Source organism: Salmo salar, chromosome 11 (assembly GCF_965601325.2).
Source record: "Salmo salar chromosome 11, fSalSal1, whole genome shotgun sequence".
In the NCBI taxonomy this organism is placed as follows: domain Eukaryota; kingdom Metazoa; phylum Chordata; class Actinopteri; order Salmoniformes; family Salmonidae; genus Salmo; species Salmo salar.
Window position 1 is genome coordinate 120,860,817 of NC_138301.1, and position 26,547 is coordinate 120,887,363.

General features: G+C 50.4%; 1 protein-coding gene across 1 annotated transcript in view; it reads right to left on the reverse strand.

The window, feature by feature from the left end:
* Positions 1-219: 219 nt before the first annotated feature.
* The window catches only part of LOC106596432 (transcription regulator protein BACH1), a 44,530-nt gene continuing 18,202 nt past the window's right edge, over positions 220-26,547 (reverse strand). Inside the window, exons 2-5 of the mRNA XM_045690250.2 lie at positions 15,267-15,521; positions 9,835-11,922; positions 5,184-5,390; positions 220-4,417 (exon numbers count right to left, since the gene is read on the reverse strand). Of these exons, the coding sequence (XP_045546206.2) occupies positions 4,175-4,417; positions 5,184-5,390; positions 9,835-11,922; positions 15,267-15,521 (2,793 nt within the window). The 3' untranslated portion in view covers positions 220-4,174. The remainder of the gene's footprint in view (positions 4,418-5,183; positions 5,391-9,834; positions 11,923-15,266; positions 15,522-26,547) is intronic.

Here is a 26,547-nt window from a genome sequence, read left to right on the forward strand (position 1 = left end):
AGAACAACAGAATGACAGAACGACAGAATGACTGAATGACTGAACGACAGAATGACTGAACGACAGAATGACTGAACGACAGAATGACTGAACGGCAGAACGGAAGAGTGACTGAACAGCTGAATGACTGAATGGGAGAATGCATACAAATGATAAAAGAGGAGGACGAATTCTCCAATCTCTCCTCCTGATTTAAAAATAAATCCCGATAATGTTAGGTCAATTGAAAAAATTACATTGATTTATTCCACATCAATCATTTTAAAAAGACATACCATTCAGAGATACAAAATAAGTTTAAAAGGTGCTGTTGGTGGTTGGTTCCTCTGTTGACCCCATCGCGGCCAGTAAACACAGACAGGAGGTTCAAAGGTCACGTTTGTTTATGCTCTCGAACGCGGCCACTTTTGCCATGTTCACATGCTAGTCGGAATTAGGGGCCTCCGAGTTAAAATGAATGCAAGTTATTTACGTAGAGCTTCCTATTGGTTAACACTTGATACTTATCAATTGGGAAACTCGAGACTCATCGTTTTATAACGAGTTAGCAAGTCGGGAAATTTCAGAGTTTCCTTAGTTCCTGACTAGCACGTGACTGAGTTTCCTTAGTTCCTGACTAGCACGTGACTGAGTTTCCTAGTTCCTGACTAGCACGTGACTGAGTTTCCTAGTTCCTGACTAGCACGTGACTGAGTTTCCTAGTTCCTGACTAGCTCGTGACTGAGTTTCCTAGTTCCTGACTAGCACGTGACTGAGTTTCCTTAGTTCCTGACTAGCACGTGACTGAGTTTCCTAGTTCTGACTAGCACGTGACTGAGTTTCCTAGTTCCTGACTAGCACGTGACTGAGTTTCCTAGTTCCTGACTAGCTCGTGACTGAGTTTCCTAGTTCCTGACTAGCACGTGACTGAGTTTCCTTAGTTCCTGACTAGCACGTGACTGAGTTTCCTAGTTCCTGACTAGCACGTGACTGAGTTTCCTAGTTCCTGACTAGCACGTGACTGAGTTTCCTAGTTCCCGACTAGCACGTGACTGTGGCATTACACAGTAAACACAGAGACCGGAAGTAGGTCGAGGTCAGAGGTGAAGATTAAGGAAAAAGAGATTGAGATATAGACAGAGAGAGAGAAAGAGAGAGAGAGAGAGGGACAAAGACAGAGGAAGAAAAAAAAAATGTGAGTACTGTACATTGCATTGCTATACCTGAGAAGGCACTCTCTCCATGAGATGTGTTTGGTATGTTTTCGGAGCGTACCAGAATTTTCCTGAATTTAAAATAGTATTGTCCCCCAGTTCATCAGAGTTTGACCGGATGAGAGGAAGTATCATGTTTCCGGAATCCTTCAGAGTTCTAGAACACGCGGTCGGTCCAGCGTTTAACATAACCGTCTCCTGAGATAAATGTAGCCAGTCTTCTGACGGCTACTGAACGATCATACACTCTGATCAATGACCACAGGTTAACCACAGCTGACTTTAACTTAACCAAAAAGTTCACCTGAAGTTGACTAAAAGTAGTTACCCTTGGCTTTGTGTGCTATTGAACATGTCCAGAGGAAAATCCAGCGGAATGCCTTTCAAAGTTCTTGGAAAAACACGGCATACAATTCTGATTAACTTCTCAACAAAGGAATGCTCATTTATAACAAAAATAAGGTACGATTACAAAACATTAAAATTAGCAGTTGGAGGTGTGAAGCAGTCAAAGAAGACACAGGAGAAATATAACTTTTGTAGTAATTACATTCTTCATGCGCAACGAATATTCATATTCATTAAGTTGCATAGGTTGTTGTGATTGTATTGTCATGTGGTCTTATTTCACACAGGTTACGTCCCAACTATAAAACTCCTTTCTCCCAAAGTGTGCACTTGTTCACTTCCCTTCGTGGATTTGAAAGGAAAAGACTGGTGTCATGAATCGATAGAATGTTCGCCTCGATAATCTAGATGACATCAGTATAGTTCTGCTTCTAATTTCCGACATATTGTTGGCTATTCGTCTATGGTATAGCCTACATGCAACTTCTCTTCTGTCATAACCTGTAGCCCTAGACTAAATATAGCACTTCTCATGTGTGTATATACAGCACCAGTCAAAAGTTTAGACACACCTAATCATTCAAGAGTTTTTCATTCTTTTTTACTATGTTCTACATTGTAGAATAATAGTGAAGACATCAACTATGAAATAACACATATGGAATCATGTAGTAACCAAAAAAAGTGTTAAACAAATGAATATATATTTGAGATTCTTCAAAGTAGCCACCCTTTGCCTTGATGACAGCTTTGTACACTCTTGGAATTCTCTCATCTGGAATGCTTTTCCAACAGTCTTGAAGGAGTTCCCACATATGCTGAGCACTTGTTGCTTTTCCTTCGCTCTGTGGTCCAACTCATCCCAAACCATCTCAATTGGGTTGAGTTCGGGTGATTGTGGAGGCCAGGTCATCTGATGCAGCACTCCATCACTCTCCTTCTTGGTCAAATAGCCCTTACACAGCCTGGAGGTGTGTTGGGTCATTGTCCAGTTGAAAAACAGATTAAAGTCCCACTAAGCACAAACCAGATGGGATGGTGTATCGCTGCAGAATGCTGTGGTAGCCATGCTGGTTAAGTGTACCTTGAATTCTAAATAAATCACAGAGTGTCATCAGCAAAGCACCCCCACACCATCACACCTCCTCCTCCATGCTTCACGGTGGGAACCACACATGCAGAGATCATCCGTTCACCTACTCTGTCTCGCAAAGACACGGCGGTTGTAACCAAAAACCTCATATTTGGACTCATCAGACCAAAGGACAGATTTCCACCGGTCTAATGTACATTGCTCATGTTTCTTGGCCCAAGCAAGTCTCTTCTTATTATTGGTGTCCTTTAGTAGTGGTTTCTTTGCAGCAATTCGACCATGAAGGTCTGATTCCCGCAGTCTCCTCTGAACAGTTGATGTTGAGATGTGTCTGTTACTTGAACTCTGTAAATCATTTATTTGGCCTGCAATTTCTGAGGCTGGTAGCTCTAAATAACTTATCCTCTGCAGCAGAGGTAACTCTGGGTCTTCCTTTCCTGTGGCGGTCCTCATGAGAGACAGTTTCATCATAACGCTTGATGGTTTTTGCGACTGCACTCGAAGAAACTTTCAAAGTTCTTGAAATGTTCCAGATTGACTGACCTTCATGTCTTAAAGTAAGGATGGACTGTCGTTTCTCTTTGCTTATTTGAGCTGTTCTTGCCATAATATGGACTTGATCTTTTACCAAATAGGGCTATCTTCTGTAAACCACCCCTACCTTGTCACAACACAAATGATTGGCTCAAACACATTAAGGAAAGAAATTCCACAAACTAACTTTTACCAAGGCCCACCTGATAATTTAAATGCATTCCAGGTGACTTCCTCAAAGCTGGTTGAGAGAATACCAAGAGTGTTCAAAGCTGTCATCAAGGCAAAGGGTGGCTACTTTGAAGAATCTAAAATATATTTTGATTTCTTTAACACTTTTTTGGTTACTACATGATTCCATATGTTATTTCATAGTTCTGATGTCTTCACTATTATTCTACAATGTAGAAAATAGACAAAATAAAGAAAAACCCTTGAATGAGTATGTGTGTCCAAACTGGTACTGTATATATATATATACACACACACACACACACACACACACACACACACACACACACACACACACACACACACACACACACACACACACACACACAGTTTATCTCTGGTGGTAGATTTCAGTTCATCTTGCATGCATATTTTAATGTGGTTGAAATACTGTCAGCTTGTATGTAACCGTGTCAATCGCGGGAAAATACTTTCCTGCTTCCTTCATCCCTGCTCAGTGCCTACACCAATCTGATGCTTTAGTGAGTAACTGAGTGCACCTCTGAGGAAGGAGAGATTATTGGAACACAACCACAGTGTCTTTGCCTGTAGAAGAAAGTCTATGAAATGGTGATGATGATGATGATGATGAAGGTGTCCAGACTCACACTCATCCATGGGCAGGGCATCAGTCACCTGATCACATCTATATACCTGAGGGCTTGTTTAATCACCTGAGAGCTCCTCCCCTGTGGGTGTGTCCCTGGAGCAGCTGGCCGAGGGCTCCGAAGGTTTCCTGACAGGTATCTGAGGCTAGGCCTGAGGAGGAGCAGGCCTAGAGAGAGGCCTTGGATTGTAGTAGTTCTCCTAGCCCAGGGGAGGTTGGGTCTGTAGGGGAGATGAGAGCAGAGAGCGGGCAGTCTGGGGAGGTGTACTTGGCTAGGACCTGGAGTTGTTCTGGTCTCAGGGCGGCCTCGCTGCAGACCCTCTGACAAAGAGCGGACACACTGTGCCAAGTATTCAGCTTCATCTGGTTCAGATGGCTCCTCTCTGATATCAGCTGGTTCTTCTCTGTCCTCTGGGAGACACACACACAGAGACACCATGCAGAAATCACAAACACGAAGACATTACACAAACACAGACACACACAAACAGAGAGACACACAGACAGAGAGAGAGAGACAAACAGAGTGAAAGACAGACAGCGAGACAGACAGCGAGACAGACAGACAGCGAGACAGACAGTGAGACAGACAGACAGTGAGACAGACAGTGAGACAGACAGACAGACAGACAGTGAGACAGACAGACAGTGAGACAGACAGACAGACAGACAGACAGACAGACAGACAGACAGACAGACAGACAGACAGACAGACAGACAGACAGACAGACAGACAGACAGTGAGACAGACAGACAGACAGACAGGCAGACAGACAGACAGACAGACACCGACAGACAGACAGACAGACAGACAGACAGACACGACAGACAGACAGCAGACGCGACAGACAGCCCGACAGACAGACAGACAGACAGACAGACAGACAGACAGACAGACAGACAGACAGACAGACAGACAGACAGACAGACAGACAGACAGATAAAGAGAGTAATACATCTCATTCTATTCATAACACTCTCTGCTGAATGTTCCAAATCAGTAACAGTACTATAGATGTTTGTAGAGGAGTGTTTCTGCACTACACACCTGATTCCACTAATCAGTAGTTTGACGAATACAATGATTATTGGAGGCAGCTGTGAAGTGCTGGAGAATAAAAAAATAAAAAACTACTCTTCTTAGGAAGTCATTTTTAGGAAGTCATTTCCACCTTACCAGTTTGTCTATCTCACACTCCAGATTGTGTATACAGTCCAGCTTCCTCTTGCGACAGCGTTGCGCTGCGATGCGGTTCTTACTCCTGCGTCGGACGTCGTGGACGAAGTCCAGCTGTTCTCTGGTCAGAGTCTGGTGCCTCAACATCAGCTGAAAGTCATTCCTGCTCAACGCCACGATACGACCCACAGGGAACGGGAGCTGCACCTTGAAAACATGGGGCACGGGATCAGACATTTTACATTTTAGTCATTTAACAGACGCTCTTATCCAGAATGACTTACAATCAGTACATTCATCTCCAGATAGCTAGGTGGACCAGTCATAGTCAGTACATTCATCTCCAGATAGCTAGGTGGACCAGTCATAGTCAGTACATTCATCTCCAGATAGCTAGGTGGACCAGTCATAGTCAGTACATTCATCTCCAGATAGCTAGGTGGACCAGTCATAGTCAGTACATTCATCTCCAGATAGCTAGGTGGACCAGTCATAGTCAGTCCATTCATCTCCAGATAGCTAGGTGGACCAGTCATAGTCAGTAAATTAACCTCCAGATAGCTAGGTGGACCAGTCATAGTCAGTCCATTCATCTCCAGATGGCTAGGTGGACCAGTCATAGTCAGTCCATTCATCTCCAGATAGCTAGGTGGACCAGTCATAGGTCAGTACATTAATCTCCAGATAGCTAGGTGGACCAGTCATAGTCAGTACATTCATCTCCAGATAGCTAGGTGGACCAGTCATAGTCAGTCCATTCATCTCCAGATAGCTAGGTGGACCAGTCATAGTCAGTACATTCATCTCCAGATAGCTAGGTGGACCAGTCATAGTCAGTCCATTCATCTCCAGATAGCTAGGTGGACCAGTCATAGTCAGTAAATTAATCTCCAGATAGCTAGGTGGACCAGTCATAGTCAGTAAATTAATCTCCAGATAGCTAGGTGGACCAGTCATAGTCAGTCCATTCATCTCCAGATAGCTAGGTGGACCAGTCATAGTCAGTACATTCATCTCCAGATAGCTAGGTGGACCAGTCATAGTCAGTCCATTCATCTCCAGATAGCTAGGTGGACCAGTCATAGTCAGTCCATTCATTTCCAGATAGCTAGGTGGACCAGTCATAGTCAGTCCATTCATCTCCAGATAGCTAGGTGGACCAGTCATAGTCAGTACATTCATCTCCAGATAGCTAGGTGGACCAGTCATAGTCAGTCCATTCATCTCCAGATAGCTAGGTGGACCAGTCATAGTCAGTAAATTAATCTCCAGATAGCTAGGTGGACCAGTCATAGTCAGTAAATTAATCTCCAGATAGCTAGGTGGACCAGTCATAGTCAGTCCATTCATCTCCAGATAGCTAGGTGGACCAGTCATAGTCAGTCCATTCATCTCCAGATAGCTAGGTGGACCAGTCATAGTCAGTAAATTAATCTCCAGATAGCTAGATGGACCAGTCATAGTCAGTCCATTCATCTCCAGATAGCTAGGTGGACCAGTCATAGTCAGTCCATTCATCTCCAGATGGCTAGGTGGACCAGTCATAGTCAGTCCATTCATCTCCAGATAGCTAGGTGGACCAGTCATAGGTCAGTACATTAATCTCCAGATAGCTAGGTGGACCAGTCATAGTCAGTACATTCATCTCCAGATAGCTAGGTGGACCAGTCATAGTCAGTCCATTCATCTCCAGATAGCTAGGTGGACCAGTCATAGTCAGTCCATTCATTTCCAGATAGCTAGGTGGACCAGTCATAGTCAGTCCATTCATCTCCAGATAGCTAGGTGGACCAGTCATAGTCAGTACATTCATCTCCAGATAGCTAGGTGGACCAGTCATAGTCAGTCCATTCATCTCCAGATAGCTAGGTGGACCAGTCATAGTCAGTAAATTAATCTCCAGATAGCTAGGTGGACCAGTCATAGTCAGTAAATTAATCTCCAGATAGCTAGGTGGACCAGTCATAGTCAGTCCATTCATCTCCAGATAGCTAGGTGGACCAGTCATAGTCAGTCCATTCATCTCCAGATAGCTAGGTGGACCAGTCATAGTCAGTAAATTAATCTCCAGATAGCTAGATGGACCAGTCATAGTCAGTCCATTCATCTCCAGATAGCTAGGTGGACCAGTCATAGTCAGTAAATTCATCTCCAGATAGCTACGTGGACCAGTCATAGTCAGTCCATTAATCTCCAGATAGCTAGGTGGACCAGTCATAGTCAGTCCTTTCATCTCCAGATAGCTAGGTGGACCAGTCATAGTCAGTAAATTAATCTCCAGATAGCTAGGTGGACCAGTCATAGTCAGTCCATTCATCTCCAGATAGCTAGGTGGACCAGTCATAGTCAGTCCATTCATCTACAGATAGCTAGGTGGACCAGTCATAGTCAGTCCATTCATCTCCAGATAGCTAGGTGGACCAGTCATAGTCAGTACATTCATCTCCAGATAGCTAGGTGGACCAATCATAGTCAGTCCATTCATCTCCAGATAGCTAGGTGGACCAGTCATAGTCAGTACATTCATCTCCAGATAGCTAGGTGGACCAGTCATAGTCAGTACATTCATCTCCAGATAGCTAGGTGGACCAGTCATAGTCAGTCCATTTTTCCTCAATAAAGAAGTTAGCAGCAAAGTTAGAGCCAGTAGGAAAGACAACATAACAGTATGTATGTTTTAAACGTACAGAGAGATTTTACTTTTTGGTTAATAAGACAAACCCAAATATATGCATACCTGTCTCCTTATAATGGTCACACCAGAGGTTTTCTCTGGTCTTATTAAAGCAGGACAACCCAGGGTGACAGCCCTGTGCATGCTTTTGTTCCAGCCCTGCTCTAACACACCTGGTCCAGATGAGAAGTAGAATCAGTTCTGTTAGAGCAGGGCTGGAACAAAAGCATGCACTATGCACACTCAGTAGCTCTCGCCCTGTTCAGCCACGTCCTAGTCGCTCCCCGTCTTCCTCTAGTTCAGCCCAGTCCTAGTCTCTCCCTGTCTTCCTCTAGTTCAGCCCAGTCCTAGTCTCTCCCTGTCTCCCTCTAGTTCAGCCACGTCCTAGTCGCTCCCCGTCTTCCTCTAGTTCAGCCCAGTCCTAGTCTCTCCCTGTGTTCCTCTAGTTCAGCCCAGTCCTAGTCTCTCCCTGTCTTCCTCTAGTTCAGCCACGTCCTAGTCGCTCCCCGTCTTCCTCTAGTTCAGCCCAGTCCTAGTCTCTCCCTGTGTTCCTCTAGTTCAGCCCAGTCCTCTCCCTGTCTCCCTCTAGTTCAGCCCAGTCCTAGTCTCTCCCTGTCTCCCTCTAGTTCAGCCCAGTCCTAGTCTCTCCCTGTCTTCCTCTAGTTCAGCCCAGTCCTAGTCTCTCCCTGTGTCCCTCTAGTTCAGCCCAGTCCTAGTCTCTCCCTGTGTCCCTCTAGTTCAGCCCAGTCCTAGTCTCTCCCCGTCTTCCTCTAGTTCAGCCCAGTCCTAGTCTCTCCCTGTGTCGCTCTAGTTCAGCCCAGTCCTAGTCTCTCCCTGTCTCCCTCTAGTTCAGCCCAGTCCTAGTCTCTCCCTGTCTTCCTCTAGTTCAGCCCAGTCCTAGTCTCTCCCTGTCTTCCTCTAGTTCAGCCCAGTCCTCTCCCTGTGTCCCTCTAGTTCAGCCCAGTCCTAGTCTCTCCCTGTCTCCCTCTAGTTCAGCCCAGTCCTAGTCTCTCCCCGTCTTCCTCTAGTTCAGCCCAGTCCTAGTCTCTCCCTGTCTTCCTCTAGTTCAGCCCAGTCCTAGTCTCTCCCTGTCTTCCTCTAGTTCAGCCCAGTCCTCTCCCTGTCTTCCTCTAGTTCAGCCCAGTCCTAGTCTCTCCCTGTCTTCCTCTAGTTCAGCCCAGTCCTAGTCTCTCCCTGTCTTCCTCTAGTTCAGCCCAGTCCTCTCCCTGTGTCCCTCTAGTTCAGCCCAGTCCTAGTCTCTCCCTGTCTTCCTCTAGTTCAGCCCAGTCCTAGTCTCTCCCTGTCTTCCTCTAGTTCAGCCCAGTCCTAGTCTCTCCCTGTCTTCCTCTAGTTCAGCCCAGTCCTCTCCCTGTCTTCCTCTAGTTCAGCCCAGTCCTAGTCTCTCCCTGTCTTCCTCTAGTTCAGCCCAGTCCTCTCCCTGTGTCCCTCTAGTTCAGCCCAGTCCTAGTCTCTCCCTGTCTTCCTCTAGTTCAGCCCAGTCCTAGTCTCTCCCTGTCTTCCTCTAGTTCAGCCCAGTCCTAGTCTCTCCCTGTCTTCCTCTAGTTCAGCCCAGTCCTAGTCTCTCCCTGTCTCCCTCTAGTTCAGCCCAGTCCTAGTCTCTCCCTGTCTCCCTCTAGTTCAGCCCAGTCCTAGTCTCTCCCCGTCTCCCTCTAGTTCAGCCCAGTCCTAGTCTCTCCCTGTCTTCCTCTAGTTCAGCCCAGTCCTAGTCTCTCCCTGTCTTCCTCTAGTTCAGCCCAGTCCTAGTCTCTCCCTGTGTCCCTCTAGTTCAGCCCAGTCCTAGTCTCTCCCTGTGTTCCTCTAGTTCAGCCCAGTCCTAGTCTCTCCCTGTGTCGCTCTAGTTTAACTCACCTCTTTGACTCTCTGGCTGTAAGAACAGGACTCCCTGTCTAGTTTAACTCACCTTTGACTCTCTGGCTGTAAGAACAGGACTCCCTGTCTTCCTCTAGTTTAACTCACCTCTTTGACTCTCTGGCTGTAAGAACAGGACTCGCTGTCTCCCTCCGTATCGAAACAGTCGGAGTCTCCATCGTCTCCAGATGTCAGGGAGGACACACAGGGACTCTTCTCTAACTGGGATGACCCCTCACACTCCAGCCCAGTCGTGCTCTTTATCCCCCTGTCCGTCCCCTCCCCTGTCCCTCTGTCTGTCTCCCTGTCCAAGCTGTGGAGGAAGGGACAGTCCCCAGTACTGGAGCTGATGTCAAGCTGGTGAAGCCAGTCCAAGGTGGGGCTGCTGCTCCGTAGGTTCCCAGACTCAGTCCCAGGGAGGAAGTCCTGGAGGAGGGGAGGAGAAGAGGAGAGCTGAGCCAAATCTCTTTCCACGCTGCTCCTCTCTTCCCATCCTCGCTCTCTCCTCTCTCCCTGTCCGCTTTCACTTCTTCCATGTTCTATCCTTCTCCCCACCTTTCTCCTCGCTCTCCCTCCCTGCTCTTGTTCTGTCTGTGGCTGGCTGGAGACAGCTGGATCTATCCATTCATGGTGTCCTCTACGTCCTAGAACACAACCTTCTTCCCCCACACCTCCAGGGGTCTGCTTGTCCAGCCCAGGTGCCTCCAGGGGGCATCGATGTGGTGCTGTACCCAGCCCTGGGCTCTCTTCACAGCTGACAAGCCGACCACTAGACACCTCCACGAGAGGAAGGATAGAGCTATGACAGTCGACTCCAGAAACCCTCTCTCCTCTCCTCCTCTCTTCCGTCTCTCCTCTCCTCCACCCATCTGTCTCTCCTCTCCTCCTCTCTTCTGTCTCTCCTCTCCTCCACCCATCTGTCTCTCCTCTCCTCCTCTCTTCTGTCTCTCCTCTCCTCCACCCATCTGTCTCTCCTCTCCTCCTCTCTTCTGTCTCTCCTCTCCTCTCATACTTCTCTGTGTTCTCTTCATCTGCCTCTCTACTTCTCTCATCCATCTTTCTCTTCCCCTCATTCGTATCTCTCTTCTCCTCATCATCCTCTTCTCCTTTCTTCTGTTCCACCTCTCCCTGTCCTGCCTGGTCAGTCTTCTGCTCCACCTCTCCCTGTCCTGTCTGGACAGTCTTCTGCTCCACCTCTCCCTGTCCTGCCTGGTCAGTCTTCTGCTCCACCTCTCCCTGTCCTGCCTGGTCAATCTTCTCCTCCATCTCTCCCTGTCCTGTCTGGTCAGCCTTCTGCTCCACCTCTCCCTGTCCTGCCTGGTCAATCTTCTCCTCCACCTCTCCCTGTCCTGCCTGGTCAATCTTCTGCTCCACCTCTCCCTGTCCTGCCTGGTCAATCTTCTGCTCCACCTCTCCCTGTCCTGTCTGGTCAGCCTTCTGCTCCACCTCTCCCTGTCCTGTCTGGTCAATCTTCTGCTCCACCTCTCCCTGTCCTGCCTGGTCAGCCTTCTGCTCCACCTCTCCCTGTCCTGCCTGGTCAGTCTGTGTCTGTGAGAGAAGTGAAGAGTTTTCTCCAGAAGTCTCCACTGCAGGACCTTCCCTAAAGCCTCCACCACTGGAGCAGGGTCGCAAGGACTGGGTAAGGGGCAGGGGTAGAGGGCATCCCTCCTCTCTCACCACTAGGGAGTCTGGGGTTGTTTCTGGGACACAGGCCTCCACGCACAGCCTCACCTTCCCACAAGCCTGCTGGAACTTACGGTACTTGGGGCACTGTAGAGAGTAGTCAGTCTGGCCGTCTGATTGGATATCGGCTTCAGGAGGATGGGTGAAATGTTTGCTTTTACGTCCCATCTCGTCATTTGCCGGTTGGCCACCCACATCCTGTTCAACGGGCGAATCAGAAACCACCTTGACTCGTTTGTCATCATCTATGACATCCTTGTTAGTGTCTATGTCGCTAAACTCTGCCCTGGTGGACTGTCTCCTACACCGTGTCTTACAGCAGGTCTTCCTCTGGAAGGAGGACGTACTGCTGCTGAAGAACTTGGGCAGGAGGAAGTCAAAACAGGCCGAGTCCAGATCTCTAAAACCCAGAATAGAGGCACAGTGTCGGATCTCCACGACGGTATCTTTAGTGAAGAGCAGCTTGGATGTGTAGGCAAACTGCAACAGGGACTCAAAGCCACTCACCGTCACCTTTCGAGAGGGATGGAAAGAAAGGGAAAAACAGATGGTTATGACACAGCAGTCCAGCTTGGCCGATATATACAACCTATTCACACACTCAACACTACTGTTGATTCAGCGTATACCATATCTTTCCTAACTGACAGAACTGAGTTCATCTCATCTCTTTAGAGAAACTATGCTCACGTGATGAAAAACACTCAGTCGCCTGACAACCACTCAGTTGCCTGACAACCACTCAGTTGCCTGACAACCCCTCAGTTGCCTGACAACCCCTCAGTTGCCTGACAACCCCTCAGTTGCCTGACAACCCCTCAGTTGCCTGACAACCCCTCAGTTGCCTGACAACCACTCAGTTGCCTGACAACCCCTCAGTTGCCTGACAACCACTCAGTTGACTTCCAGTTGCCTGACAACTATTTTAATTCTTTTTTTTTTTATTGGCAAAGTTAGCAAACTTAGGCATAACATGCCAGCAGCAAACACAGACCCTATACATCCAAGTATAACTGACCAACTTATGAAAGACAAGCAGTGTAATTATGAATTCTGTAAAGTCAGTGTGGAAGAGGTGAACAAAAAAAATTGTTGTTGTCTATCAACCTGGGTCTGACAACTTGGATGGACATTTACTGAGCATGGTAGCAGACTATATTTCAAAATATTTAGTATAAAGTCATTCCGCTATCAAAGAATAGCGAAGCACCCTTTACTTCCTGGCTCAAACAGCCGAACAAAATCAGCCCGTTAACAACCTTTTTTGGGGAATAAAATTATGTTTGACCAGATACAATGCTATTTCACAGCAAACAGATATTCAGCACGCTTATAGGAAAGGGCATTCAACATGTCCGCCATTAACACAAATTACTGATGATTGGCTGTTTTGTTAGACTGCAGCTTTTGACATTATTGATCATTATCGACCTGTTGCTGGAAAAACTTGTGTTATGGTTTTACATCCCCTGCTGTATTGTGGATAAAGAGTTACCTGTCTAACAGAACACGGTGGGTGTTCTTTAATGGAAGCCTCTCCAGCGTAATCCAGGTAGAGTGAGGCATTCCCCAGGGCAGCTGTCTAGGCCCCTTAATATTTTTCAATCTTTACCATTGACATTGCCACTGGCTTTGAGTAAAGCCTGAGTGTCTATGTATGCGGATGACTCAACACTATATAGGTCAGCTACTACAGCGACTGAAATGACTGCAACACTTAAAGCGCTGCAGTCAGTTACAGAATGGGTGGCAAGAAATAAGTTAGTCCTAAAGATTTCTACAACTAAAAGCATTGTATTTGGGACAAATCATTCACTTAACCCTAAACCACATGTTGTAATGAATAATGTGGAAATTGAGCAAGTTGAGGTGACTAAACTGCTTGGAATAACCCTGGATTGTAAACTGTCATGGTCAAAACATATTGATGCAACAGTAGCTAAGATGGGGAGAAGTCTGTCCATAATAAAGCGCTGCTCTGCCTTTTTAACAACACTATCAACAAGGCAGGTCCTACAGGCCCTAGTTTTGTTAAACCTGGACTACTGTTCAGTCATGTGGTCAGGTGACACAAAGAGCGACCTCTGAAAATTACAATTGGTTCAGATCAGGGCAGCACGGCTGGCCCATACATGCTTCATTTATCCTTTATTTAACTAAAGAACAAAATCTTATTTACAATGACGGCCTACTGGGGAACAGTGGGTTAAACTGCCTTGTTCAGGGGCAGAACGACAGATTTTTTTTTACCTTGTCAGCTCGGGGATTCGATCAAGCAACCTTTCGGTTACTGGCCCAAACGCTCTAACCACTAGGCTACACGGAGAACTAACATCAATGACATGCGTGTCAATCTCTCCTGGCTCAAAGTAGAGGAGAGATTGACTTCATTACTACTTGTATTTGTGAGAGGTATTGACATGTTGAAAGCACTGCGCTGTCTGTTCATAAGACTAGCACACAGATCAGACACCCATGCATACCCCACAAGACATGCAGAGGTCCCTGCACAATCCCCAATTGAAGAACAGACTATGTGAGGTGCACATTTTACATATTTTTATTTAACCTTTATTTAACTACATAGTCATGACACAGTACTATATAGAGCCATGGGCGCAGTACTACATAGAGCCATGACGCAGTACTACATAGAGTTATGACGCAGTACTACATAGAGTCATGACGCAGTACTACATAGAGCCATGGCGCAGTACTACATAGAGCCATGGGCGCAGTACTACATAGAGCCATGACGCAGTACTACATAGAGTTATGACGCAGTACTACATAGAGTCATGACGCAGTACTACATAGAGCCATGGCGCAGTACTACATAGAGCCATGACACAGTACTACATAGAGTCATGACACAGTACTACATAGAGCCATGACACAGTACTACATAGAGCCATGGCACAACACTACATAGAGCCATGGGCGCAGTACTACATAGAGCCATGACGCAGTACTACATAGAGTTATGACGCAGTACTACATAGAGTCATGACACAGTACTACATAGAGCCATGGCGCAGTACTACATAGAGCCATGACTACATGGAACTCTATTCCACATCAAGTAACTGATGCAGCAGTAGAATGAGATTTAAAAAACATATAAAAAACTACTTATGGAACATCGGGGACTGTGAAGCGACACAATCATAGACACAGACACATGCATTCACACGCACGATAACATGCGCACTATACACACACACACATGGATTTTGTACTGTAGCTATGTGGTAGTGGTGGAGTAGGGGCCCTGAGGGCACACAGTGTGTTGTGAAATCTGTGAATGTATTGTAATGTTTTTTAAAATTGTATAAATGGCTTTAATTTTTCTGTACCCCAGGAAGAGTAGCTGCTGCTTTGGCAGGAACTAACAGGGATCCCTAATAAACTCCAGGAAGAGTAGCTGCTGCCTTGGCAGGAACTAATGGGGATCCATAATAAACCCCAGGAAGAGTAGCTGCTGCCTTGGCAGGAACTAATGGGGATCCATAATAAACCCCAGGAAGAGTAGCTGCTGCCTTGACAGGAACTAATGGGGATCCATAATAAATACAAATACTAATATTTGTGTTAAATAGGCTTTAACTCAGTTGGCTAACACCTAAACCAGTCAAATTCCTATCTGGACCTGGAAGCCAGTTCCACTACTGATTTTCATTATTATCCTTTAAATCAGGGACTGATTTAGACCTGGTACACCAGGTGGAAGCAATGAATTATCAGGTAGAACAGAAAACCATCAGTACTCCGGACCTCGTATGGTAAGATTGGAAAAACTCCTGGCCTTAGTGGACTAACGTGATCCTGGACTCCTAGGCTTTATGGCCCCTTCTCACCTCTTGAGGCAGGGTGACGACAAGTCCCTGTGGTGCGTGGGAGGAGACCCTGTGTGTGAAGTAGTCGCTGCAGGAGGCCAGCACAGAACGGTGGGCCCTGAAACTCCTCCCTTCGGCCAGCACAGTGATGTCACACAGCAGGTCACGCCTCCGCTGGTCGTCCAGACAACGCAGCACATGGCAGCTGTGCACTGAGGACTCAAAGGTAAACACAGAGGACCGTGGGCTCTCCAGACTAGACATGGCAACGGACATCTGTGGAAGACAGACAGACAGACACACACACACACACACACACACACACACACACACACACACACACACACACACACACACACACACACACACACACACACACACACACACACACACACACACACACACACACACACACACACACACACACACAGAGGTGAGTACATACACAAAGAGAGAGAGAGAAAAGAAGATGACAAACATATACTACTTCCTGTAGCCTAACCTACTACTTCCTGTAGTGGTGTCAGTCAAACAGCTGTAGCCAAACCTACTACTGAGCTGCAGGCTATCATGGTAAATTAAAACAAATCTAATCGCAACTAGTCAAATCAAAATCCCTCCAGCAGTAAAAACGGACTTGTAAACAGAAACATCTAGTGGTAACCAACAGATTTAACAGCTAGATGACCACATCTCAATGTCATTATTTAGCATAATACACTTCCAAATCCGTCACATATCCTGTCACCTGTCTGCCACTCGTATCCAGTCACCTGTCTGCCACTCGTATCCAGTCACCTGTCTGCCACTCGTATCCAGTCACCTGTCAGCCACTCGTATCCAGTCACCTGTCACCTGTCAGCCACTCGTATCCAGTCACCTGTCAGCCACTCGTATCCAGTCACCTGTCAGCCACTCGTATCCAGTCACCTGTCACCTGTCAGCCACTCGTATCCAGTCACCTGTCTGCCACTCGTATCCAGTCACCTGTCTGCCACTCGTATCCAGTCACCTGTCAGCCACTCGTATCCTGTCACCTGTCAGCCACTCGTATCCAGTCACCTGTCAGCCACTCGTATCCAGTCACCTGTCACCTGTCAGCCACTCGTATCCAGTCACCTGTCACCTGTCTTCCACTCGTATCCAGTCACCTGTCAGCCACTCGTATCCAGTCACCTGTCAGCCACTCGTATCCAGTCACCTGTCTGCCACTCGTATCCAGTCACCTGTCTGCCACTCGTATCCAGTCACCTGTCTGCCACTCGTATCCAGTCACCTGTCTGCCACTCGTATCCAGTCACCTGTCTGCCACTCGTATCCAGTCACCTGTCTGCCACTCGTATCCAGTCACCTGTCTGCCACTCGTATCCAGTCACCTGTCTGCCACTAGTATCCAGTCACCTGTCAGCCACTCGTATCCAGTCACCTGTCACCTGTCAGCCACTCGTATCCAGTCACCTGTCTGCCACTCGTATCCAGTCACCTGTCTGCCACTCGTATCCAGTCACCTGTCAGCCACTCGTATCCAGTCACCTGTCTGCCACTCGTATCCAGTCACCTGTCTGCCACTCGTATCCAGTCACCTGTCTGCCACTCGTATCCAGTCACCTGTCTGCCACTCGTATCCAGTCACCTGTCTGCCACTCGTATCCAGTCACCTGTCTGCCACTCGTATCCAGTCACCTGTCTGCCACTCGTATCCAGTCACCTGTCTGCCACTCGTATCCAGTCACCTGTCTGCCACTCGTATCCAGTCACCTGTCTGCCACTCGTATCCAGTCACCTGTCAGCCACTCGTATCCAGTCACCTGTCACCCACTCGTATCCAGTCACCTGTCTGCCACTCGTATCCAGTCACCTGTCTGCCACTCGTATCCAGTCACCTGTCTGCCACTCGTATCCAGTCACCTGTCTGCCACTCGTATCCAGTCACCTGTCACCTGTCAGCCGCTCGTATCCAGTCACCTGTCAGCCACTCGTATCCAGGCACCTGTCTGCCACTCGTATCCAGTCACCTGTCTGCCACTCGTATCCAGTCACCTGTCTGCCACTCGTATCCAGTCACCTGTCTGCCACTCGTATTCAGTCACCTGTCTGCCACTCGTATCCAGTCACCTGTCTGCCACTCGTATCCAGTCACCTGTCTGCCACTCGTATCCAGTCACCTGTCTGCCACTCGTATCCAGTCACCTGTCTGCCACTCGTATCCAGTCACCTGTCTGCCACTCGTATCCAGTCACCTGTCTGCCACTCGTATCCAGTCACCTGTCTGCCACTCGTATCCAGTCACCTGTCTGCCACTCGTATCCAGTCACCTGTCAGCCACTCGTATCCAGTCACCTGTCTGCAACTCGTATCCAGTCACCTGCCACCTGTCAGCCACTCGTATCCAGTCACCTGCCACCTGTCAGCCACTCGTATCCAGTCACCTGTCTGCCACTCGTATCCAGTCACCTGTCTGCCACTCGTATCCAGTCACCTGTCTGCCACTCGTATCCAGTCACCTGTCTGCCACTCGTATCCAGTCACCTGTCAGCCACTCGTATCCAGTCACCTGTCTGCCACTCGTATCCAGTCACCTGTCTGCCACTCGTATCCAGTCACCTGTCACCTGTCTGCCACTCGTATCCAGTCACCTGTCACCTGTCAGCCACTCGTATCCAGTCACCTGTCAGCCACTCGTATCCAGTCACCTGTCTGCCACTCGTATCCAGTCACCTGTCAGCCACTCGTATCCAGTCACCTGTCACCTGTCGCCACTCGTATCCAGTCACCTGTCTGCCACTCGTATCCAGTCACCTGTCAGCCACTCGTATCCAGTCACCTGTCAGCCACTCGTATCAAGTCACCTGTCTGCCACTCGTATCCAGTCACCTGTCACCTGTCTGCCACTCGTATCCAGTCACCTGTCTGCCACTCGTATCCAGTCACCTGTCAGCCACTCGTATCCAGTCACCTGTCAGCCACTCGTATCCAGTCACCTGTCAGCCACTCGTATCCAGTCACCTGTCAGCCACTCGTATCCAGTCACCTGTCTGCCACTCGTATCCAGTCACCTGTCAGCCACTCGTATCCAGTCACCTGTCTGCCACTCGTATCCAGTCACCTGTCACCTGTCTGCCACTCGTATCCAGTCACCTGTCACCTGTCTGCCACTCGTATCCAGTCACCTGTCACCTGTCTGCCACTCGTATCCAGTCACCTGTCACCTGTCTGCCACTCGTATCCAGTCACCTGTCACCTGTCTGCCACTCGTATCCAGTCACCTGTCACCTGTCTGCCACTCGTATCCAGTCACCTGTCAGCCACTCGTATCCAGTCACCTGTCTGCCACTCGTATCCAGTCACCTGTCTGCCACTCGTATCCAGTCACCTGTCTGCCACTCGTATCCTGTCACCTGTCTGCCACTCGTATCCTGTCACCTGTCTGCCACTCGTATCCTGTCACCTGTCTGCCACTCGTATCCAGTCACCTGTCAGCCACTCGTATCCAGTCACCTGTCAGCCACTCGTATCCAGTCACCTGTCAGCCACTCGTATCCAGTCACCTGTCTGCCACTCGTATCCAGTCACCTGTCTGCCACTCGTATCCAGTCACCTGTCTGCCACTCGTATCCAGTCACCTGTCAGCCACTCGTATCCAGTCACCTGTCACCTGTCTGCCACTCGTATCCAGTCACCTGTCACCTGTCTGCCACTCGTATCCAGTCACCTGTCTGCCACTCGTATCCAGTCACCTGTCTGCCACTCGTATCCAGTCACCTGTCTGCCACTCGTATCCTGTCACCTGTCTGCCACTCGTATCCTGTCACCTGTCTGCCACTCGTATCCTGTCACCTGTCAGCCACTCGTATCCTGTCACCTGTCAGCCACTCGTATCCAGTCACCTGTCAGCCACTCGTATCCAGTCACCTGTCAGCCACTCGTATCCAGTCACCTGTCTGCCACTCGTATCCAGTCACCTGTCTGCCACTCGTATCCAGTCACCTGTCACCTGTCAGCCACTCGTATCCAGTCACCTGTCACCTGTCAGCCACTCGTATCCAGTCACCTGTCACCTGTCAGCCACTCGTATCCAGTCACCTGTCACCTGTCAGCCACTCGTATCCAGTCACCTGTCTGCCACTCGTATCCAGTCACCTGTCTGCCACTCGTATCCAGTCACCTGTCAGCCACTCGTATCCAGTCACCTGTCAGCCACTCGTATCCAGTCACCTGTCAGCCACTCGTATCCAGTCACCTGTCAGCCACTCGTATCCAGTCACCTGTCAGCCACTCGTATCCAGTCACCTGTCTGCCACTCGTATCCAGTCACCTGTCTGCCACTCGTATCCAGTCACCTGTCTGCCACTCGTATCCAGTCACCTGTCTGCCACTCGTATCCAGTCACCTGTCTGCCACTCGTATCCAGTCACCTGTCTGCCACTCGTATCCAGTCACCTGTCTGCCACTCGTATCCAGTCACCTGTCTGCCACTCGTATCCAGTCACCTGTCTGCCACTCGTATCCAGTCACCTGTCTGCCACTCGTATCCAGTCACCTGTCTGCCACTCGTATCCAGTCACCTGTCTGCCACTCGTATCCAGTCACCTGTCTGCCACTCGTATCCAGTCACCTGTCTGCCACTCGTATCCAGTCACCTGTCTGCCACTCGTATCCTGTCACCTGTCTGCCACTCGTATCCTGTCACCTGTCACCTGTCTGCCACTCGTATCCTGTCACCTGTCTGCCACTCGTATCCTGTCACCTGTCTGCCACTCGTATCCAGTCACCTGTCTGCCACTCGTATCCAGTCACCTGTCTGCCACTCGTATCCAGTCACCTGTCTGCCACTCGTATCCAGTCACCTGTCTGCCACTCGTATCCAGTCACCTGTCTGCCACTCGTATCCAGTCACCTGTCTGCCACTCGTATCCAGTCACCTGTCTGCCACTCGTATCCAGTCACCTGTCTGCCACTCGTATCCAGTCACCTGTCTGCCACTCGTATCCAGTCACCTGTCTGCCACTCGTATCCAGTCACCTGTCTGCCACTCGTATCCAGTCACCTGTCACCTGTCTGCCACTCGTATCCAGTCACCTGTCAGCCACTCGTATCCAGTCACCTGTCAGCCACTCGTATCCAGTCACCTGTCAGCCACTCGTATCCAGTCACCTGTCTGCCACTCGTATCCAGTCACCTGTCTGCCACTCGTATCCAGTCACCTGTCTGCCACTCGTATCCAGTCACCTGTCTGCCACTCGTATCCAGTCACCTGTCTGCCACTCGTATCCAGTCACCTGTCTGCCACTCGTATCCAGTCACCTGTCTGCCACTCGTATCCAGTCACCTGTCTGCCACTCGTATCCAGTCACCTGTCTGCCACTCGTATCCAGTCACCTGTCTGCCACTCGTATCCAGTCACCTGTCTGCCACTCGTATCCAGTCACCTGTCTGCCACTCGTATCCAGTCACCTGTCTGCCACTCGTATCCAGTCACCTGTCTGCCACTCGTATCCAGTCACCTGTCTGCCACTCGTATCCAGTCACCTGTCAGCCACTCGTATCCAGTCACCTGTCTGCCACTCGTATCCAGTCACCTGTCTGCCACTCGTATCCAGTCACCTGTCTGCCACTCGTATCCAGTCACCTGTCAGCCACTCGTATCCAGTCACCTGTCAGCCACTCGTATCCAGTCACCTGTCAGCCACTCGTATCCAGTCACCTGTCTGCCACTCGTATCCAGTCACCTGTCTGCCACTCGTATCCAGTCACCTGTCTGCCACTCGTATCCTGTCACCTGTCTGCCACTCGTATCCAGTCACCTGTCAGCCACTCGTATCCAGTCACCTGTCAGCCACTCGTATCCAGTCACCTGTCAGCCACTCGTATCCAGTCACCTGTCTGCCACTCGTATCCAGTCACCTGTCTGCCACTCGTATCCAGTCACCTGTCTGCCACTCGTATCCAGTCACCTGTCAGCCACTCGTATCCAGTCACCTGTCACCTGTCTGCCACTCGTATCCAGTCACCTGTCACCTGTCTGCCACTCGTATCCAGTCACCTGTCTGCCACTCGTATCCAGTCACCTGTCTGCCACTCGTATCCAGTCACCTGTCTGCCACTCGTATCCAGTCACCTGTCTGCCACTCGTATCCAGTCACCTGTCTGCCACTCGTATCCAGTCACCTGTCTGCCAATCGTATCCTGTCACCTGTCTGCCACTCGTATCCTGTCACCTGTCTGCCACTCGTATCCTGTCACCTGTCAGCCACTCGTATCCAGTCACCTGTCAGCCACTCGTATCCAGTCACCTGTCAGCCACTCGTATCCAGTCACCTGTCTGCCACTCGTATCCAGTCACCTGTCTGCCACTCGTATCCAGTCACCTGTCACCTGTCAGCCACTCGTATCCAGTCACCTGTCACCTGTCAGCCACTCGTATCCAGTCACCTGTCACCTGTCAGCCACTCGTATCCAGTCACCTGTCTGCCACTCGTATCCAGTCACCTGTCTGCCACTCGTATCCAGTCACCTGTCTGCCACTCGTATCCAGTCACCTGTCAGCCACTCGTATCCAGTCACCTGTCAGCCACTCGTATCCAGTCACCTGTCAGCCACTCGTATCCAGTCACCTGTCAGCCACTCGTATCCAGTCACCTGTCAGCCACTCGTATCCAGTCACCTGTCAGCCACTCGTATCCAGTCACCTGTCAGCCACTCGTATCCAGTCACCTGTCTGCCACTCGTATCCAGTCACCTGTCTGCCACTCGTATCCAGTCACCTGTCTGCCACTCGTATCCAGTCACCTGTCTGCCACTCGTATCCAGTCACCTGTCTGCCACTCGTATCCAGTCACCTGTCTGCCACTCGTATCCTGTCACCTGTCTGCCACTCGTATCCTGTCACCTGTCACCTGTCTGCCACTCGTATCCTGTCACCTGTCTGCCACTCGTATCCTGTCACCTGTCAGCCACTCGTATCCAGTCACCTGTCTGCCACTCGTATCCAGTCACCTGTCTGCCACTCGTATCCAGTCACCTGTCTGCCACTCGTATCCAGTCACCTGTCTGCCACTCGTATCCAGTCACCTGTCTGCCACTCGTATCCAGTCACCTGTCTGCCACTCGTATCCAGTCACCTGTCTGCCACTCGTATCCAGTCACCTGTCTGCCACTCGTATCCAGTCACCTGTCTGCCACTCGTATCCAGTCACCTGTCTGCCACTCGTATCCAGTCACCTGTCACCTGTCTGCCACTCGTATCCAGTCACCTGTCAGCCACTCGTATCCAGTCACCTGTCAGCCACTCGTATCCAGTCACCTGTCAGCCACTCGTATCCAGTCACCTGTCAGCCACTCGTATCCAGTCACCTGTCAGCCACTCGTATCCAGTCACCTGTCTGCCACTCGTATCCAGTCACCTGTCTGCCACTCGTATCCAGTCACCTGTCTGCCACTCGTATCCAGTCACCTGTCTGCCACTCGTATCCAGTCACCTGTCTGCCACTCGTATCCAGTCACCTGTCTGCCACTCGTATCCAGTCACCTGTCTGCCACTCGTATCCAGTCACCTGTCTGCCACTCGTATCCAGTCACCTGTCTGCCACTCGTATCCAGTCACCTGTCAGCCACTCGTATCCAGTCACCTGTCAGCCACTCGTATCCAGTCACCTGTCTGCCACTCGTATCCAGTCACCTGTCTGCCACTCGTATCCAGTCACCTGTCTGCCACTCGTATCCAGTCACCTGTCTGCCACTCGTATCCAGTCACCTGTCAGCCACTCGTATCCAGTCACCTGTCAGCCACTCGTATCCAGTCACCTGTCTGCCACTCGTATCCAGTCACCTGTCTGCCACTCGTATCCAGTCACCTGTCTGCCACTCGTATCCAGTCACCTGTCAGCCACTCGTATCCAGTCACCTGTCTGCCACTCGTATCCAGTCACCTGTCTGCCACTCGTACCCTGTCACCTGTCTGCCACTCGTACCCTGTCACCTGTCTGCCACTCGTATCCAGTCACCTGTCAGCCACTCGTATCCAGTCACCTGTCAGCCACTCGTATCCAGTCACCTGTCAGCCACTCGTATCCAGTCACCTGTCTGCCACTCGTATCCAGTCACCTGTCTGCCACTCGTATCCTGTCACCTGTCTGCCACTCGTATCCTGTCACCTGTCACCTGTCTGCCACTCGTATCCTGTCACCTGTCTGCCACTCGTATCCTGTCACCTGTCTGCCACTCGTATCCTGTCACCTGTCTGCCACTCGTATCCTGTCACCTGTCTGCCACTCGTATCCAGTCACCTGTCTGCCACTCGTATCCAGTCACCTGTCTGCCACTCGTATCCAGTCACCTGTCTGCCACTCGTATCCAGTCACCTGTCTGCCACTCGTATCCAGTCACCTGTCTGCCACTCGTATCCAGTCACCTGTCTGCCACTCGTATCCAGTCACCTGTCTGCCACTCGTATCCAGTCACCTGTCTGCCACTCGTATCCTGTCACCTGTCTGCCACTCGTATCCTGTCACCTGTCTGCCACTCGTATCCTGTCAACTGTCTGTCACTCGTATCCTGTCACCTGTCTGCCACTCGTATCCTGTCACCTGTCTGCCACTCGTATCCAGTCACCTGTCTGCCACTCGTATCCAGTCACCTGTATGCCACTCGTATCCAGTCACCTGTATGCCACTCGTATCCAGTCACCTGTCTGCCACTCGTATCCAGTCACCTGTCTGCCACTCGTATCCAGTCACCTGTCTGCCACTCGTATCCAGTCACCTGTCACCTGTCAGCCACTCGTATCCAGTCACCTGTCACCTGTCAGCCACTCGTATCCAGTCACCTGTCAGCCACTCGTATCCAGTCACCTGTCTGCCACTCGTATCCAGTCACCTGTCTGCCACTCGTATCCAGTCACCTGTCTGCCACTCGTATCCAGTCACCTGTCTGCCACTCGTATCCAGTCACCTGTCTGCCACTCGTATCCAGTCACCTGTCTGCCACTCGTATCCAGTCACCTGTCTGCCACTCGTAACCAGTCACCTGTCTGCCACTCGTATACTCGTATCCAGTCACCTGTCTGCCACTCGTATCCAGTCACCTGTCAGCCACTCGTATCCAGTCACTTGTCTGCCACTCGTATCCAGTCACCTGTCAGCCACTCGTATCCAGTCACCTGTCAGCCACTCGTATCCAGTCACCTGTCAGCCACTCGTATCCAGTCACCTGTCAGCCACTCGTATCCAGTCACCTGTCTGCCACTCGTATCCAGTCACCTGTCTGCCACTCGTATCCAGTCACCTGTCTGCCACTCGTATCCAGTCACCTGTCTGCCACTCGTATCCAGTCACCTGTCAGCCACTCGTATCCAGTCACCTGTCTGCCACTCGTATCCAGTCACCTGTCTGCCACTCGTATCCAGTCACCTGTCAGCCACTCGTATCCAGTCACCTGTCAGCCACTCGTATCCAGTCACCTGTCAGCCACTCGTATCCAGTCACCTGTCTGCCACTCGTATCCAGTCACCTGTCACCTGTCAGCCACTCGTATCCAGTCACCTGTCAGCCACTCGTATCCAGTCACCTGTCAGCCACTCGTATCCAGTCACCTGTCAGCCACTCGTATCCAGTCACCTGTCTGCCACTCGTATCCAGTCACCTGTCTGCCACTCGTATCCAGTCACCTGTCTGCCACTCGTATCCAGTCACCTGTCAGCCACTCGTATCCAGTCACCTGTCTGCCACTCGTATCCAGTCACCTGTCACCTGTCTGCCACTCGTATCCAGTCACCTGTCAGCCACTCGTATCCAGTCACCTGTCAGCCACTCGTATCCAGTCACCTGTCAGCCACTCGTATCCAGTCACCTGTCAGCCACTCGTATCCAGTCACCTGTCAGCCACTCGTATCCAGTCACCTGTCAGCCACTCGTATCCAGTCACCTGTCTGCCACTCGTATCCAGTCACCTGTCTGCCACTCGTATCCAGTCACCTGTCTGCCACTCGTATCCAGTCACCTGTCTGCCACTCGTATCCAGTCACCTGTCTGCCACTCGTATCCAGTCACCTGTCTGCCACTCGTATCCAGTCACCTGTCTGCCACTCGTATCCAGTCACCTGTCTGCCACTCGTATCCAGTCACCTGTCTGCCACTCGTATCCAGTCACCTGTCTGCCACTCGTATCCAGTCACCTGTCTGCCACTCGTATCCAGTCACCTGTCTGCCACTCGTATCCAGTCACCTGTCTGCCACTCGTATCCAGTCACCTGTCTGCCACTCGTATCCAGTCACCTGTCTGCCACTCGTATCCAGTCACCTGTCTGCCACTCGTATCCTGTCACCTGTCTGCCACTCGTATCCTGTCACCTGTCTGCCACTCGTATCCTGTCACCTGTCTGCCACTCGTATCCAGTCACCTGTCTGCCACTCGTATCCAGTCACCTGTCTGCCACTCGTATCCAGTCACCTGTCTGCCACTCGTATCCAGTCACCTGTCTGCCACTCGTATCCAGTCACCTGTCTGCCACTCGTATCCAGTCACCTGTCTGCCACTCGTATCCAGTCACCTGTCTGCCACTCGTATCCAGTCACCTGTCTGCCACTCGTATCCAGTCACCTGTCTGCCACTCGTATCCAGTCACCTGTCTGCCACTCGTATCCAGTCACCTGTCTGCCACTCGTATCCAGTCACCTGTCTGCCACTCGTATCCAGTCACCTGTCAGCCACTCGTATCCAGTCACCTGTCAGCCACTCGTATCCAGTCACCTGTCAGCCACTCGTATCCAGTCACCTGTCTGCCACTCGTATCCAGTCACCTGTCTGCCACTCGTATCCAGTCACCTGTCTGCCACTCGTATCCAGTCACCTGTCTGCCACTCGTATCCAGTCACCTGTCTGCCACTCGTATCCAGTCACCTGTCTGCCACTCGTATCCAGTCACCTGTCTGCCACTCGTATCCAGTCACCTGTCTGCCACTCGTATCCAGTCACCTGTCTGCCACTCGTATCCAGTCACCTGTCAGCCACTCGTATCCAGTCACCTGTCTGCCACTCGTATCCAGTCACCTGTCAGCCACTCGTATCCAGTCACCTGTCAGCCACTCGTATCCAGTCACCTGTCTGCCACTCGTATCCAGTCACCTGTCTGCCACTCGTATCCAGTCACCTGTCTGCCACTCGTATCCAGTCACCTGTCTGCCACTCGTATCCAGTCACCTGTCAGCCACTCGTATCCAGTCACCTGTCAGCCACTCGTATCCAGTCACCTGTCAGCCACTCGTATCCAGTCACCTGTCTGCCACTCGTATCCAGTCACCTGTCT